Genomic DNA, 18,572 nt, shown 5'->3' with positions numbered 1-18,572 from the left:
CGCCGGCTTGCGAACGATCATAAACGCGCGCATACAAACTAATTCGCACTTGTCCGTGCCACAGTAAATCTTATACATTTTAGAAATTACATTTTTTTATTTTTTAATAATAATAGTAGGTAAACGTTAAATTTTTCCGGTATTCGTGAATGCATATTATTTATATATATATATATATCTGAATGGAGATACACTCTATAAATTTCGGGTACCGCATGGTATAAGTATATGTTGAGAGTTTTGTGAGCTACAGAACCAACAGAAATTTTAAACCATTTTATTGTATCGTACGTGTCATTTTTGTAAACGAAATTCCTAAAAAAAAAAGAATCATATTTCTTTGTTATTAAAATTTAGTATGTAATATCATATTTTTATATAATATTGCATAAATAATTACCTATTACGTGTATACATTTTTTTAACGTCATTCTTGACCATACTGTACTTACGATTTTTTTCTTTACGTTTCGCAGTGGACTGTGATGATAGGCCTAGAAGGAGGCGCGCGTAACGGCGGCACCACCTCCACTAGCACGGCGCGTCAACATGCGGCCCAAGCGATGGACTATTACAACAGCAACGTGTTGCGGGCCCGCACCAACGCAGGCCTGTCGTCGACCCGTGGACAACAGCAGAGGTCCATCCAGGATCCGTTGTACCGGAGTAACTCCAGTCTGGAGCTCACGCACCACTCGGACTACCACCACCACCACCACCACCATCACCATCAGCAGCAGCAGCAGCAGCAGCAGCAACAGCATCATCAACAACGCGGTGTCGGCGCCGGCCATCACTTTGGCGGCAGTACGGCATACGTCGACTCCCGGGCAGCGGCCACAGACCGGCCGATGGTCAGCCCGCTGTTGAAACGGGAATACGGTAGTCACGGTTCCATCGACGTCATATCTTCGGACAGGAATTCGGCTGGCAGGGCGTCAGCCGGCGAGAACTTCTTCGCTCTGCTCCAGGACTACCGGCCTACTGTGTTAGACATGATCGATGGAAACAGTGAGTTGTATATTACGCCGTCCTATTTTATCATTAACCGACGACTAAAAAAAAAACTACTTTTTTACATTAGTATAAAATAAATAATTGATAAGACTAGCTTATTACTAAAGTAATATCATAGAAATTATGTTTATAAATTATTAAACAAAGTTAAATTAATACTTTGTCGTAAAAGCAAATCACAATTATCGCTGTTGCAGTAACAATAGTTATACTTTAGTAAGTGTTACAATACTAGTATAATATACTGTTACCTACCGTGTCTTGATCAATAACATCCAATATCAATTAATAATTTAATATGTTAGTATACATAATTAAACAGTAATACCACGTACAAGGTGTATACTATATACGCATAGTCGAACTGCTGCATTGTTCACAAGTCACAACTCCCGTTTTCACTAATTTAGAAACCCAAAGACGCTACACTACCTGTAATTTAGCAATGAAAACGGTTTTGAGTGGTGCACACTTACAGAGATAGTATTCTCAGTGACCTTATCAAATTTTTATCATGCATGTAAAAGAAATTTATGTATGATGTAACGTTTTTATTTATTTTTTATAGCTTAAAAACTATCCAAATTGTTCATTCGTATAGATTCATTTTTTTTTATTTGTTTATTATAAATTATTGAGTAATTGTTGATATGAAAAAAAAATAAGAACGCTATGATACAGATAAAGTTCTTTGCTAAGTTATGTGAAAGCATGGTAAATCTATTGTAAATAATATAGGTACTCATAAGTTTGTCCCGTGCTAAACTGTTTTTCTATATAATCTGATTATTACGCAACGGGCATTTTAGGAACGATACGGAACTACTATAAAAATATTTTGTGAATTAATATTTAAATATATTCAAGTTAAAAATTTTTAATTTTTCTCAAATTTCATTAAAACTGCTTATATTAAACCCTTTATATAACGGGTGTTAAAAGGACATCATTGAAAGTGGACAGTGGTGCCAGTGATTTTATGTCAGTATAACAATTGATTATAAATAGTATTTAGAAAATCCTTGTACTATTCCATACAGCTTATTATTTTTTATTCCTTTAATTTATTTAATCATATAAATATTGCCATTAAATATCGTTTTATTATGATAATAATTTTTCTTGCGATGATTTGTGCATTTTTTTTTTGTATTTTTGAATTTTTTTTAACGCGGAATCGCGTGCTTCCTGGAATACTCAACTCCCAACCAAGCTTGCTCATATCACGTACAGTCGCAGCATTTGTAAAACCGAATCATATCATGTTAAATTTGAATTTGTTAAATCTTTATCATTAAGTTTTTACTGAGAACATAATATCATAAAAACCGCATATACCTATCTTAATTTATACCATTTATACAATATTTATACCATGATTATAAAATTTAACGTATACCTACTAATATTTTTCCGGAACTCCATTTACTTACTACTTTATTTTTCCTGGGACTCAACTTACCATTACCTATTACCTTTTTTTGCCAGGACCCAATTTACCAATCTCGTAGCTAATGCTGTTTTATCGTTTCCGAATACAGGTAATAACCGAGAATTTGGGTACCGAGAGATGCCGGTCGACACGCCGCCAGACGATAGGATTCCGTCAGCCGTGGCAATGAGCAATGGTGGCACCGGTGCATGTGCCGCTGACAAGACGACCACGTCACCTCAGGGTCCCAATTCCAGCAGCCCGAAGCTTAGGCTTAAGTTCCATAAGTTTTGGGGAGCTAACAATAAGTTCTCCAGGACCACGGACGATACGACCACCGGTGGTTTGCCGGGCGCTCCTATTTCCAGTGTACAAACGGCGGCTGTTGGATGTGCAGAATTTACTGGCGACGAGCGACAGAAACGACGTGGCTTCGCTCATTACGATGTCCAATCGCTGACGGCCACGGTGGGCCTGGCATCCAAGCTCCAGAACATGTTGTCCAGGCGGAGGAACACAGCAACGGGCGCTTCAGCCGCTTCCATGCTGGCCGCTAGGTCATCCACGCCGGACAGTGGCGATGAAGACCTCGGCGACGGGAAACACAACAATCTACTGGACAGGTATACAAAATAAATTGAAACGCGAGTTATTCAATGGCAAACATCGTTGTCATTGTTGTTAATATAATGATTAACAAGAAATGTTCTTGTATAGGTTTCACACAAAAAAGAACTGCTTTGGCTACAGTTAAAAAAACAAATTTATACAAAAGACAATATTTACGCAACGTTTTATCTTTTTGATATCATAATTTAAAACAAAATTATTCGAGTTTGAAAAACATAAAAATTACGGTTTTTATAACAATTATAAATTTTTTCTATGAAAAATAAAATAAACGTTACGTCACAGCAAATATTGTCTTCCTTGCGCTGTATAAATTTGATTTCTGTACTATAACTGTATGTAGATTAAGTGGCTCATTTTCATGTGAAACTATTTTTCTATGTATTATAATCTCGTTATTATTACGCAACAACTAACAACGTGGTATTGACATGCCACGTGTATTATAAATATATTTTTTATTAGTATTTAAACATAAGAATTAAAATTTTAATTTTTTTCAAATTGTTATTAAACAGCCTATATAATATCTTCTTTTCTCTAAATATTATGATTTTGTATTTGGCGATAGCTGTCCGTTCTTTCGAAACGAACTCGGCGGTGAAGTCGAACGGGAAGTAAGTTTGACGCAAAGAACCCAAGCTGGACAGATATCCACACTAAACAACGGCAAACTGTACCACAGGCCGCGTATGGCTTACGGTATATCCGTCCTCGAGTTTCAATCCGGAGAAACGCACTGGACCGACAGTATTTGCCCCGAAAACTATTCGAAATTGATCGAGACCACCGACGAGGGAGATTTGTACTATCGATCGTTTTTTTTCGGTCAAGGTAACATATAATATTATATTATTATATATTAAATTAAACTTAACGATAGGTACTCTTGTACTAATTTACTTGGCATTTAATCTAATAATAATTAATATCCAATTTTATATAACTATGATAGGTAGTATAGTATACGCTGTACAATACTTTTAGGTGCAGTAAGGATATTTGTTTGAGGAATGCATCTGCATAGTACAAGTATATACTCTGATTTTTAAATAATGGTTAAATACTTAAAAATATTTATTTAATGTTATTTTTATTAACATTTAATTACTATATTTATATGTTTATTGGATGAAAATTTATATTTTACATACTAAATTCAATTTTACTACTGAAACAATATTTATAGGTTTTCTGATAAAATTGAAAAAATTAGAAAAAATTTTTCCATATTATACTTATGTATATATTATATTTTAGATTATAACTTTTAAGTTATTATTTTTTAATACCTTGCAAAAACCGACAATGGTTATAATTTATTAATTTATTACAACATGAATATTTATGACAAAATCTGCAATGATTACTTACCTATAAAAAAAAAAATTCTAAATGGAATAGTTAAATGCTGCTAATTGGACAGAATAAATTAAATAATTATCTCTTGAATACATTAATGCATATTGTTCTAATTAGTTTTAAGCATTTTAAATCTTTGTTAATGTGCATTACTACTAAGTTATAAATTTATAACTTTTATACATCATAAACAAAAATATTAATTTTTTAAATATATGTTTTTTAGAACACCAGAACTGGTTTGGACTGGATGAGACATTGGGACCTGTTGCTATCAGTTTAAAAAGAGAAAGAGTTGAAACTGATTTAACATCTAATGGTTGTAGTTCAAATCCATTGATTATGTTTAGATATAGGATTATCATCCGAACAAGCGAAGTAAATATATTTTAATTATTCATATAAATAAATGTATTATATGTTTTTGTGTTAATTTTTTGTTTGTTCATTAATTACCTTTTTATTTTTCATAGTTGCAAACTCTTCGTGGTTCTATTCTCGAAGATGCTATTCCTAATATTAAACTATCCAGTAGTTCTAAACACATCAATACAAAAGATGTTTTAGAATATATTGTTCCAGAAATTCCTCTTCCATGGTAAAAATAATTTATCATTTAAATTATTGAAAATATTATGACCATAAACTAAATACCAAACATGCATTTGTAGTTTAAGGTTGGGTGTATCAAGTAATAGAGTCGAAGAACTATTGTTAGGTCTTGATGAACAAGGTATATCTCATACCTACAAAGTTGGAGTAATGTATTGTCGTGCTGGACAATTTACCGAAGAACATATGTACAATAATGAAGAAGCAGGTTTAGCATTTTATCAGTTCATGGACAGTATTGCTCAGAGAGTACGACTAAAGGGTTTTAACAAATACAGAGCAGGATTAGATAACAAGAGTAAGTGTGCATTATAAAATATTATTTATATTAATATCATTTGTTGACATCATAAATGTTTTATATCTTGTAGCTGATTCCACTGGACTTTATTCATTCTACAGTCAATTTCAAAACTGTGAAATCATGTTCCATGTATCTACCATGTTGCCATTTACTCCAAACAACAGGCAACAGGTATTTTAATTTATATTTTCTTATTAAAACAAATATTAAATTTTATTTTTGAACATTGTATAGCTTCTTCGAAAGAGACATATAGGAAATGATATTGTTACAATCGTATTTCAAGAACCTGGAGCTCAGCCATTTTCTCCAAAAAATATTCGTTCTCAATTTCAACATGTATTTATTGTGGTTAGAGTCATAAATCCATGTACAGAAAACACTCAATATAGGTAATAACTAATGGCTTCTAAATGAGCTTTAATATATAAGTAGGTTTTTTTATATTTTTAATATTTGTCAATCAAAATTTTAGTGTTGCCGTAACAAGATCTAAAGAGGTTGAAATGTTTGGTCCTCCAATTCCCAAAGAAGCTGTGTTCAAAAAATCCAAAGAATTTAGTGACTTCTTATTAGCTAAAAGTATGTGTACTATAGTTGAGTAATATTACAACCTAATTTTGTTTTAATATATTTGTATAACATTAATAAACTTAGTTATAAATGCTGAGAATGCTGCTCATCGATCCGAAAAATTTGCTACAATGGCGACTCGTACAAGGCAAGCATATTTAAAAGATTTAACATTAAATCATTCATCAAATACTACTATTGAACCAGTGCAAAAGTTTTGTAAGTTAATTTTTATCTTAAATAAGACAAAGAGCTTTAATTTAATCAATATTTTTTTTCTTTACAGCAATGTTGTCATTTAGCAGTAAGAAAAAAGAGAGGTGGCGACCAAGATTTCAGCCCGATGCTTCTCAAAGAGGTGCTATTTGTTGGCAAGTAGTGTTAGAAGAAGGCAATGGAGTTATTGGTGGACACTGTCTTCTAGCTATATCATCAGACTCCATGGTCCTCGTAGAAGAAAATAACCATGACATATTATTAGTTATACCTTGCAAGTCTATATTGGGCTGGACAACTCAAACTAATAGGTATGTGTTATGGTGTCAAATACTTTTTAAGTTAAAACTAAAATGGTTAATATTTTTAAAATATAACACAATATGTTTAACTGTTTATAGTTTAAGAATATATTACCATGAAGGAGAATGTGTTACCTTACATATGCATGAAGGTTGCAGTGACGGTGATAGAGATGAATTGATGGAAGTTGTAGTTAGATTACGAGCAGTAACTCAGGGTTCTGTTGCCCAAGAACTGTCATTACACCGTAATTCTTTAGGCCAATTAGGATTTCATGTTCAACCTGATGGCCTGGTCACACAAGTAGAAAAATCTGGCCTTGCTTGGGAAGCAGGTCTCAGGCAAAACTCCAGACTCATAGAGGTATGATGATGTGACCTATGTCATGAGTACAGTTTTTTAATTTATTTTAAATAAATTTTGATATTTCAATCATAGATATGTAAGATAGCTGTTGCCACACTCACACATGATCAAATGGTGGATTTATTGAAGACAAGTGTTCTTGTCACAGTCACTGTAATTCCACCTTTCCCGGATGGTTCACCCAGAAGGTATGTAATACAACATATTATTATGTAAGATTGTGAAACTATTCAGTTCATTATATTTCAGAGGTTGTCATATTCAAAATTGTTCCTATCGCACCGACAACAGTAGTTCTCCAAAAGGATATGAGAGTGAGTATGAAAATGTTGCAGGTATGTCAGCTGTAACTAGTCCTAGAAAACAAACAGCACTGCAACAACCAGTTTCTGGCAATCATAGAAAAATGTATGTAGTAACTGTTTTAAATACAATCTCTTGATTTGTATTAACTTAAAATTTTTAATATTGTGATAGGTATGAACGCAGTCTATCACCACCAAGATCTAGTAATAGTTCAGGTTATGGTACCATGGGCAGTAATAAATCCTACACAACACCTATGGATTCTCGTTTTCCTCAAAATCCTGAGGTAAGTGATATAAATGGCAGTTATACAGTTGGTCCCATGATCCACTTAGTTGAATTCCTAAATAACTGAACAACTTGTACAATTAAATCTTAGGTTAAATACTAGTTGAGTCCCAAAAAATTTGTATTTTCCTTCTCATTTTTACAGATGTCAATTACTGTTTTTATTTAGTATATTAAGTGATATAATGCTATGAATAAAAATAAATGTTCATTCTTAATTACTGTAAAAAAATACAGTTATTTAATTTTCCATTATTTAGATTGTTTGATTAATATTTAAATGTTTAATTATTCATTGAAAAAAAATTATAAATATGTTTTTGACCAACTAGTATCAAATTAATTTTCTATTATCATAGTCTTGTATTTTTACTTTTACCAATTTTTTTTAACGTTATTGGCAATTTGTATTTTTATGTATATTTCATACTGGAATTGTTGAAGGTATATACATCAATATATCTAGATGACTTGAATAAAATGATAAGTTTAATTATATATAAATATAATGTAGTGAATAGTGATAATTTTACATATTATAATTAAATCAAAAATTGGTTTGTGTTTTTCTTTTAACTTTGTTGTTCATTTTTTATTTATTTAAAATATTTAGTTGATATTTTTATGATTATGGTTCAAAATACTGTTAAAAACATTTTTATCACAACTTATTATCTTTATGAAACTAGAATATTATTTGAGAGTTGCTTATAAAATACAATTTAAAACATTCCAATACCTAACAAAACTTAAATTATAGAGATTTTAAATAAAATTTAATTATAGAATCACTGTTCTAAACTTCTAAATAATACAAATCAGCATACTAAATATAGTATTCAAATTTTGGTAAATTAAATTTACACACTTGATGTATCATTATATTAATAAGATAATAATAAATTCTGAGTTTTTATCTAATAATTACGCTGTCATGAATAACAAACAAATGAATTACTAGAATACATTTAGTATAAAGACTTAATTTGACTATAAAATTAAAGACCCTGGTGCAATAACACAATAAGTCTATTTTTCAAAATGTTCAGGAAACATAAAAAAACCTATATAAAATTTAGTAAATGAGCCAAAAATTAAAATGTAGTGTCATTATTTTTGTCAGTATAACATACATCACTTAAACAAATTTTCTTTGGTTTCAATTTTATATTCATGACAATATTTATAAAAAACTAAAAATTATGATAACTATATTTTCAATGGTCGCAATAACCAGATGTGTTCAATTTTGTTTTTGGACATATTTGATTATTAGCACCAAAAGAAAACCAAAATTTGTATAGAAGCGTTGGGCTCAAAAAAAAAAAAAATGGATAGGTCTGAATGTATCTGGTTATTGCATCCAATAGAAATTTAAAAATCAGTTTTTACCATTTTATTTTAATATTATTCATTGGACGTGTTTGGTTTTTACACTCATCGGTAGAGATTTTTTTCTGAGTATTTCTATATTAAAAAACCATTTTTGAAAAATTTGGACAGTATCCGGTTATTGCACCGGCCATCAGTGCCTTTAATTAGGAGGGACTATATAGATATAATGTATGTTTGTATTGGTTATTTATATTGGTTACTATATAATATTGTTACAGGGTACATTGACGAGTTCATCAAGTGGTCATTCATCTGATGACCGTTGGTACGACCTATTAGAAGTTCCATTAGAAGATCCTCCACCTATCCCCACAAGGTTGACACCAACTTCAACTAAAACCCACTCTAAAGTGCATGCAAGCAATTCATTACCATTATCTACTATGAATAATTCATTTTCTGTGTATTCGGATCCACGGAGTAGTAAAAGTGTCGCTGCTCAACAGTATGATTTTGTGAACAAGTCTTCTGACCTTAATAATGATCTCCATAAACAATTTGACGAACGCTTAGAACAACCACGAAGATCAACAAAACGATTAGTTAAGGTTAATAATATAAATACACATAAATGATTAGTAATTTTATATTATATATTTAATTTTGTTACTTTTCAGGCAACAAGTGGCCCTGAATTAGAAAATACTAATGGTTTGATTGACACCATTCACTTTAAAAAGAATTTGAGCAACGGTAACATACCAGAAACATTAAATGAAAGAATCCTAGTAGCAAGTGAAGGTAATTGTTATAACACTATAATTTAAATACTAAATAAAAAATGCATTATTGATTTTTTCCTCTTTAAAAGATGATGTTTCTACAATTGGAAGCAGTAGTACTGGCTCTCCCCATAGTCATCGTAAAAGTTTGAAAAACAATGGCAGTCGGAATCAAAGCCCTAGATCTGGATTGGATCGAGGTGAACCAAGACTTAGACCTGGAATCTCTGGACGCAATTCAAATGCAAGTAGTAGACTCAGTGGCAATATGAGTACATTACAAGAAGATCTGATGAAACTAATAGATCCTGACTATAATTTAGATTCATCTTTCATTGTAAGTTTTGTTAATTTTGCCTATACAGATAGCATAGAAACATGAAATAAAAATTATTATGTTAATAAATAGGATACTAAAACCACAATAAATAAGAATCCATCCAGAGAAAATGTATCAAATGTAGAACAAGGTCAAGTTATTCTCACCAAAGCTCGTCCTGCCACTGTGATATCTAGTGCACCAAGTCCAGCTCTGAGTGAAATGAAACCACTGAATCAAGTTGAAAGGTATTATAAATATTAATAATAATTAACAATATGATTTAAGTACTAGAGATATCATCATTGTCTAGCACAGCATTTTTCCAAAGTGTGTATGGAACTCTAAGGTTCTATAGGACAATCTCAAGGGTTATACCCTAGATATATGTAATTATTGAGAAAATAATTTTATATTATATTTAGATTTTTTTATTATTAAAAATTATTATTTTATATTATTTAAAAAAAAAAATGGGGTTCTGCGAAACACAAACTATTTCTTAATGGTGCCGTAGTTGTATAAGTTTGGGAACCGCTGGTTTAGCATATTATATTCTAGTACTTTGAATAAATAAAAAATATTTCCTGTATTGATAAAGTTATTTATTTTTCTAGTGTTGCTGATTTGCCACTACCAGACACTCCGATTGATCGAATGAATTGGAAAATTCTTGTTGATACAGCTACTGAAGCATTACGTAAAGTATCAGCTGGTGCTCAAATCAAAGAACCAGAGGCTACTACTATCAGTGAAAACAAAGATCAAAATTGGAGTAGCATGAATGGTAGTGTTACCATATTAAATTCTTCTAGTACGAACAAGTAAATATTTTTCTATTTTTTATTAATCAATATTATACGGAGCAGTCTACTTAACCAAACTATGTATTTATTAGAACAAACATGAGTCCAGATGATTTGGAAATGATGTTGCGAAGTGAAATGGAAATGCGAATGGAATTGCAAAACGAGGTGAAACATTTGAGAGAAGAAAACCGTCGATTACAAGATGAATCTAACAGCGCTGCACAGCAACTTAAACACTTCACACACTGGTTTTTTCAAAACATCGATAAACACCCTGACTGAAAGTAACAGTTGTTTATATTTTTTGTTTTTTTTATTATTATTATTATTATTATTATTTTTTATATATATTATTAATATATTACATTATATGTATTATATGTGTATAAATGTTTTACTAAAAGAAATGTGTGCTGCTCATAGTCACTGTTGTTCGTGTCGTTACAATTTAACTTCTTATATATTTTTGAATTAGTTGAGTACATTATTTTAAGTTATTATTTTATATTCAAAGTAAATGCTATTTATTTTTTACTAACACATTACATTGCCAAAAGACTGTCTTTTATGTTAATTAATAATTTTAGATTAACTAAGTTTACATAGTTATTATTATTATTATTATTATGTTTTTGTAAATTTGTTTGTCGGTTTATTATCCGGAGTTAATGTTTTACCAAAATTATCGGCCCAAATAATCAAAAACATAAATATTATTTAATGTTTGTCGTTTGTTTAGTTGGATAAACGCAAATAATTTTATGTTTCTATTTTGCGAGTAAACGACTAACAGTATTATTATCATTAAAGTTACTTATTATTGTTCATTTAGAGACGTCAAAAATGTACTGTTATTAAAAGACAAAATATATTTCAGTACCTACCAAATTGACTACTCGTAGGTACTAGCTATCTAACTATTAAGTTGTTATACTAATTTTTTTTTTTTTTGTATTTTTTATCATTACTTATTATATTATATTATTACAATTGCTACTTTTAATACACATTATTATGATTATTTTGTTACACATAACAGTATCATTATTTAATTAATAATAAAAATTGTTTATTTATTTTTAAATAAACATTTTTATCATTGTGCCTTTTGGTAAACACCAAGTGTGAGTATTGACACATTGTATTATTATTAAAATAATATTGTTATTGAATTTAATATTGTTAAGCAAGTGAAACATAATAGTTATTTATATAACATTTAATTATTTTTTGTAAACTTAGTAATTATTATAATTATTATTTTGTCGTTTTTTATGCACACAAGCACATGGTCTTAGAACAGTGATACTTAGACGTTTTAATTAATGTATGTGTTCATTCAAGATAAACACCATACTATATATGTAATAACAAATTTAATTGTTGGGCAATTTGCTTAAGTAAGAATTTTTCTGTTCATTTGTATACATTAAATAGTTTATGAAATTAAATACAGGTCATTATCAAACAACAATGTTGTCTCAGTATGTCGTGTTAATGCTTCTTTTTTAAACAATATTATTATCATGATTCATGAATCATAATGATAACTTATAACTTTATTTATTAATTAAATAAATAAAATTATAGTATTAATTAGTAATAAGATTGAGTAACAAATATAACAAAATTATTCTGCTAACTAATAATAAAATCCCCTATGACATGATAATGAAGTATTAAAAATCTTTAAATGATTTTAATTAATTTAACTTACAGATATAAATGATGTACTGAAAATGGTTAAATTTTGTCAAATATAGTAAGAATACAAATCTAATATAAAGTACTAATTTTTTTTCTTTTATGTGGTAGTATACTTGAATTACTAAAAATTGTATATTTGACTTAACTCTACCCAAAATGTTTGCAGATATATATATATATGTATATTATATTGTTCAATTTTAAAATATTGAAAAATTAATAGAAAATGTCTCATAGTTGTAAAATTGTTCCTTCACTTCAATCACAATCTATAAATGTATAATGTAAAAAAAAAAAAGTATAAAAGAAAATGAACCTATCAAACTTCAAGTATAATGATGATAAAAAAAAATTACAGTGACCAAACATTTGAATGTGATAATAAGGTAATATATATGGCAAATAAGTACAAATACCAAGGTAAAAATATGGACTTATGGGTATCGCTTTGCTGAACAGTAACTAATACTCAATAGGTGTACGGTGGGTCACTAATTTAACTAAAAAAAGTCTAAAATCCAAATTGTCTATAACTATAACAATCAAAATGATTTGAAAATTGTAAGATGTATAGAAAATAATATTATAAAAATAAACTGAAAATTTCAAGTATCTAATATTATTTTTTCTTTTTAATCAACATAAACTATCAAAAACTATTGGGGAGAAAAAGTTATTTTATGGGTAATCATGAAATATTGAAAAAAATTGAATTTTAAAAACTTATAAAATATTAATTTGACTTGTAGGATTATTTTTTAATATAGGTTGAAAAATTTTAAAAGAACCTTGTAATACATTTACAAGCCTGAGAAATGAGTATTAAAAATTTTATTAATTCTTAACTTCAATATCATAAGTAAACTTTTGTGGCTTAAACAAAACTCATTAACATTTTTCAAACAATTATAAAAAATGTTTATGAATTTCCCTAAATTTAATTTATTATTTCTATTAATATAAATGTATGAGGAAATCTACTCTCAAAATGACAACGATTTAGTTTTTGATAAAAAAAACCGGTCACAGGTGGACGTGTTAGATTGGAAAAAAGTGAAATTGACTTTTTTTCGTTTTTACATGTTCGTATTGTTTTGGCAATATACCCAATTATGGATGATAAATTTCAGAGTCAAATACTTACTACTACACCCTAAAAAGTAGAAAAACACAAAACGTAGTTTATTTAAAAAAAAAACTGCTTTTTGAGGCCTTTAGTAGCAAGTTTTTAAATTATTGCCATTATTGTTTTTATTTTTTTTACATTTTAGCGTACTTTTAACTTTTAAGTGATACAAAAAGTCTACACTCTTAAAAATATGTAAAATTAGTTTTATTTCTCAAAACCTGTCAACATGTGACTATGGCCAGTATTTCCATTTAAGAATGTAATATAGTGACTTTTTTTACTTTTTTATATACGTTTATCGTTTCGGCACACTCCTTATCGTGAATGTGAAGTTTCGAAGTTCAAAATTTACTTCTTTACCCAGATAATGCAAACAATAAAGTTTTTTTTCTAAATAATTCTATCTCTTTTAAACTAATAGCAATTGCCAACAAACATATATAGTTAAATTTCTATATTTCCCATAATATTACTTTGATTTTGATTATTATACTGTCATTATCTATAAATACAATTCATACATTGAATTTAAGCACTTAATTTACAATGACTACTACCAATTACCATTAATTAAAATTAAATTTTAAATAATTAAATCAGTGAGAAATATTTTATAAAAAAAAAATTAATATAAGCTTTTAGCATGTAGTTATTTGAAAATCATTAAATTATTTGAATTACTTAAGTATTTAACAAAATGAATAACATTTCATTGATTTCAAACTAATTTTTAATAACTTATATTAGTTATATTTATATATCGTACTCATTAGAAACTCATAAGATAGTGATAATTATATTTTAAAATTTTGAACTGTAATTATAATTTTATAACTGTCAAGTTATACGGACTACAATAAATGAATAAAGATTAAAACAATGTGTTATTTATAAAATATTTTTCAATAATTATAATTATAGAATTTATTTTATTTTAGCTTTACCGCCACAGGATATAATTAAGGAAGACCAATATGGACAATAGGGTACATTAAAAAAATAGGACCATCGATGTATACCACGCGATACCTCAAATGACGCCGCTGAATTTTCTACCCAGTGAATTTGTAATCGACATATATTATGTCATTATGATAAATATAAGATTGGAAAAAATTGAAAAATTCTCAAACTTATTATTATTAATATTTCAAAAATGTTATTGTAAATAAAAAATGATAATATAAATTATGAATATTGTAAAATTTTTAAGTATCTACGGTTATTCGTTTTCGACTTACGCTAAAACAAAATCGATTTTTCAAAAATTGCCATTTTTCCTAAATTTTCTTTTTGTTTTTCCCGATTATAAAAAAGTGTCATGAATTTTGTACTTTAGATCCTCTAGAGTACCAACTAGATTCACTGATAGCAAAAACCACCTCCAATTTTTTTTTATTACCCCGAAAGGTGATGACAGATAGAAAAAACACACACATAATTGTATAATCCGTGTACTCATCGCTTCGCACCGAATTTAAAATAAAGAAAAATGAAGAATTCATCAAAGAGTAGATTAAAAGGTTAAAAAAACGATGATATCAAAGCATTTTAGGCACCGGTGTTTTAAGTTTGACTTTTTAAAATGTTTATCGGAGGATCTTGAAAGTAGAAATACACAATGATAGATCCATAATTATATGGATGTATATGTTTAATTATGCTTACGATGGGATCAGAGGCGAATCCAGAGGGAGCGATCGCCCCCCCCCCGTTCTCTCAAAAAAAAATAGTTTAAGTCCCTGATTTTAGTTTTTGACGTAATTATACTTCAAGGGTAACAAAATTATAGTGATATATTTTTTTATTACTATTATCTACTATAAAAATATTTTTTTTTGTTCTGTACGAGACTATGGAAAGTAACATATGTATGTACCTAAATAAATACTTTATCAAAATTAATGTGTGCCTTTTAAAAATCGCCTCCCCCCTGTTTTCTTGGTCTGGATCCGCCCCTGGATGGGATAACACAACTGCTAGGTACTACTACAGCCACGACATTATACTACTCCAATATTTCATTATTGATACGATGTATACAAGTATACAACTATCTCGAATGTAAATTCTAAATTGTTACGAATATCAATTATAAACTCCAACGATATTAGATTGTGCGGTGAACAGCTGCTGCGATATTAATTATCAAAGAATATAGTAAATAAAATTTTATATTTATATATTTTATAAAATAAGTTCCCGTGACAAAATAAACCTTAGATCATATACAATCGTGTATAATATTTTGATTTAAGAAATAAACTAAATTAAGGTTATTTTGTAATTTGATTTTTGAGTTCCTATTTCCTATATTATAGTTATTCTTATTAGTTCCTGTCTTCCCGAGTCCTGTCGTTTTAATTAGTTTAGGTAATTTGGAATGCGTAAGGCACCTATTTAAATGAAATTGCTCAATTGCGGTAAAAAAATCTTTGCCCCGTGGTAATCACTAATCGATGATTATTTAGATAGTTTTTAATTCTTATATCTATGTATTATTATATTGATATATTTTTATTTGTTATATGTGTTATAATTTTAATATTTTGCTATAATTTATTTAATGAAGTATAATATTATACAAGATGTCATCAACATATTCAATTGTACTGCCGATGTACAATGAAAAAGAAAATTTACCTGTTATAGTTTATCTAATCCACAAATATTTGGAAACTAGGTAATACATTTAATTTATTTATTACATGTAGTCATATTGAATAAGATATTATTATTAGTAATAATTTTTGGATTGAATATGGTTATAATGTTATATTATATGTATTGCTTAGTTAATTAGCTTAGTTTTAAGAGATGCTAATTGTCAGTTACTCTTCATGATATATTTCATGTGTATGATTGATTTTTTTTATCTAGATATTTTAGATTTGTTGTAAATGTATTATTAACTTAAATAAACTAATATTATTATATATTTATTTAAATAGTATAAATACATATAGCCCATATAGGTACCTAACTAGATTTAGGCTAAGTTTTTATATTTTTTTTCCAGACATGTACATTAACCAGCAAATATAATTGATATATATGAATAAAGTGATATAGTTAATGAAAAGATCTTCAACAATAAATTTTCATTATTTTCATTTAGGTCTAGAAATCATGAGTGGTATAAATAATTCTAGATCTTTGCTCAAATCGAATGATGTCTTTAACTGTGAAACCAGTACTTCGTCTACCATAAAAACTAAAACTAAAACTGAAAGTTCGCAAAAATATGAAACTTTAGATCAGCCAACTAACGCAATAGACTATTATAGTTTTTCATCAGATACAAGTGGAATATATTATACAGATTCGGAAGGATCAAAACTGTTAATTATGCCTAAAAATAATAAAATTATACATACGTCATCTTTCTTATCTCCTATTTCTGATCCTGGTACTGATTATAGTAAAATTATGAATAATAAACCATTAGCCACCAGTAGTCCTTTAAATAAATGTAACAATAAAATTAGTTATAAAGATAATTCTAAAAAAACTTCTAAAAAAGTATCTATTAAACGCAAATTGTCTAATAATGATATTAAATTAAAACCAAGTAAGGTTAATAAATGTCAGGAGAATTCTAATAAGACTATTTCTTTAAACACAGAATTGTCTACTGATACTCCTAACCTATTAAATAAAAGTACCTCGATGAACTACATAATAACTACTAACAATCTGTTAACATCTGAAAATCAAGAAAAAAAACAAGATCATACAACCTTTAATAATACAAAGCGAGTTTCACAGAAAAATTTGAAAGATGTGACAAACATATTACATACAGATCAATCTCAAAAAACTTTACAGAAGCTTAGTTTTATGATAAACATGACATTGAGTAATGAAAGTAAAAACAATGAATTTCAATCGCATATGCTATCTGATAAAACAGTAAACACAATACAAAAACCAAAATATTCAAATAAAAATAAAATAAATGAAAATGAAACACATTATAAAAATACATCCATAATATCTAAAAACTTGCAAATGACTTACAATATTAATAAAAATACAAAATTTGACGAAAACTATCTGAATGACACTGATTTATCGGATATTTTCCAAATGGAATTGAGCTTAAAAATGTTTTCTGGAAATATTGTACCATACTTGAATAGTATGAAACATGAGATATTACAAATAATAAATAAAAATATGTATAAACCTGACAAACAGATAAGTAAAAGATCAAAACATGTTAATGATATTGTTAAAAATATTCATAATATAATGAAATTAAATATATACGATTCTACTGATTCTTTATCAAATAATAAAAAATATTCAACTATACAGTTTATAGATGTTGATTTAAAGAATTTAAATCTTTTGAATAACAAGTTGGAATGTGTTAATAAAAAACTGGAACGAGTTAAATTCACATTATACAATAACATTTTGCTTGGCCAAGAAGATAAATCATATGTACAAAACAATTTTTTGGAATTTAAGTCCTCTAATAATTTAAAATCATTTAAATCTGCAACAGATAATAACAATGATGCAATGTCATTAACTAAAACTGCAGCACTTGATTCATTTAGTTGTATTAGAGAATTAAATAAATCAAATTCTTTACTAATCCCTATTAATAATTGTGTTAACATTAATGAATCATCTGAGAAACAATTTTTAGAAAACTGCAGTTTAAAGAGTATAAATGAATTGCCAAGAAATGAGATTTCCAAAAATATTGCTCAAGATTTAAATTATCCTTCTTATAATGAACTTCATATTAATGAATTGGTGACTATAAACAAAAATATTTCTAACAATTTTGAAATAGCTAATAATAATGATAACCTGGTAAAAAATAACCAAAATCGTTACTGGTTAAGAAATAATCGGAAATCTACAAAACCATTTATTACGCCTTTTATTGAGACACCAAAAAAATTGTCAAAAAAACCAATTATTAAATCAAATTACAAAGATATATTTCTTTGTAAAGGTACTGGTAAAAAAAAAGTTATACTTCAGTATAAAATTAATTCAGTGCTTAAGGCTGATTCAGATGAATTGATGAAAAAAATGTGCCCAGAAAATAAAAATAAAAAG

General features: G+C 28.2%; 1 protein-coding gene across 1 annotated transcript in view; it reads left to right on the top strand.

The window, feature by feature from the left end:
* Nucleotides 1-12,139, top strand: part of LOC113547831 (signal-induced proliferation-associated 1-like protein 1) — a 41,121-nt gene extending 28,982 nt beyond the window's left edge. Inside the window, exons 2-22 of the mRNA XM_026948357.1 lie at nucleotides 477-1,011; nucleotides 2,559-3,072; nucleotides 3,651-3,913; nucleotides 4,668-4,819; nucleotides 4,915-5,039; nucleotides 5,113-5,351; nucleotides 5,425-5,528; nucleotides 5,592-5,749; nucleotides 5,833-5,939; nucleotides 6,015-6,149; nucleotides 6,217-6,457; nucleotides 6,548-6,812; nucleotides 6,888-7,003; nucleotides 7,065-7,223; nucleotides 7,293-7,407; nucleotides 9,023-9,352; nucleotides 9,422-9,545; nucleotides 9,616-9,863; nucleotides 9,936-10,093; nucleotides 10,463-10,669; nucleotides 10,744-12,139. Of these exons, the coding sequence (XP_026804158.1) occupies nucleotides 486-1,011; nucleotides 2,559-3,072; nucleotides 3,651-3,913; nucleotides 4,668-4,819; nucleotides 4,915-5,039; nucleotides 5,113-5,351; nucleotides 5,425-5,528; nucleotides 5,592-5,749; nucleotides 5,833-5,939; nucleotides 6,015-6,149; nucleotides 6,217-6,457; nucleotides 6,548-6,812; nucleotides 6,888-7,003; nucleotides 7,065-7,223; nucleotides 7,293-7,407; nucleotides 9,023-9,352; nucleotides 9,422-9,545; nucleotides 9,616-9,863; nucleotides 9,936-10,093; nucleotides 10,463-10,669; nucleotides 10,744-10,936 (4,479 nt within the window). The 5' untranslated portion in view covers nucleotides 477-485 and the 3' untranslated portion in view covers nucleotides 10,937-12,139. The remainder of the gene's footprint in view (nucleotides 1-476; nucleotides 1,012-2,558; nucleotides 3,073-3,650; nucleotides 3,914-4,667; nucleotides 4,820-4,914; nucleotides 5,040-5,112; nucleotides 5,352-5,424; nucleotides 5,529-5,591; nucleotides 5,750-5,832; nucleotides 5,940-6,014; nucleotides 6,150-6,216; nucleotides 6,458-6,547; nucleotides 6,813-6,887; nucleotides 7,004-7,064; nucleotides 7,224-7,292; nucleotides 7,408-9,022; nucleotides 9,353-9,421; nucleotides 9,546-9,615; nucleotides 9,864-9,935; nucleotides 10,094-10,462; nucleotides 10,670-10,743) is intronic.
* The last annotated feature ends 6,433 nt before the right edge of the window (nucleotides 12,140-18,572 follow it).

The sequence above is a fragment of the Rhopalosiphum maidis genome, chromosome 1 (genome assembly GCF_003676215.2).
Source record: "Rhopalosiphum maidis isolate BTI-1 chromosome 1, ASM367621v3, whole genome shotgun sequence".
NCBI lineage: Eukaryota > Metazoa > Arthropoda > Insecta > Hemiptera > Aphididae > Rhopalosiphum > Rhopalosiphum maidis.
This window is presented reverse-complemented; position numbering and strand designations above follow the sequence as displayed.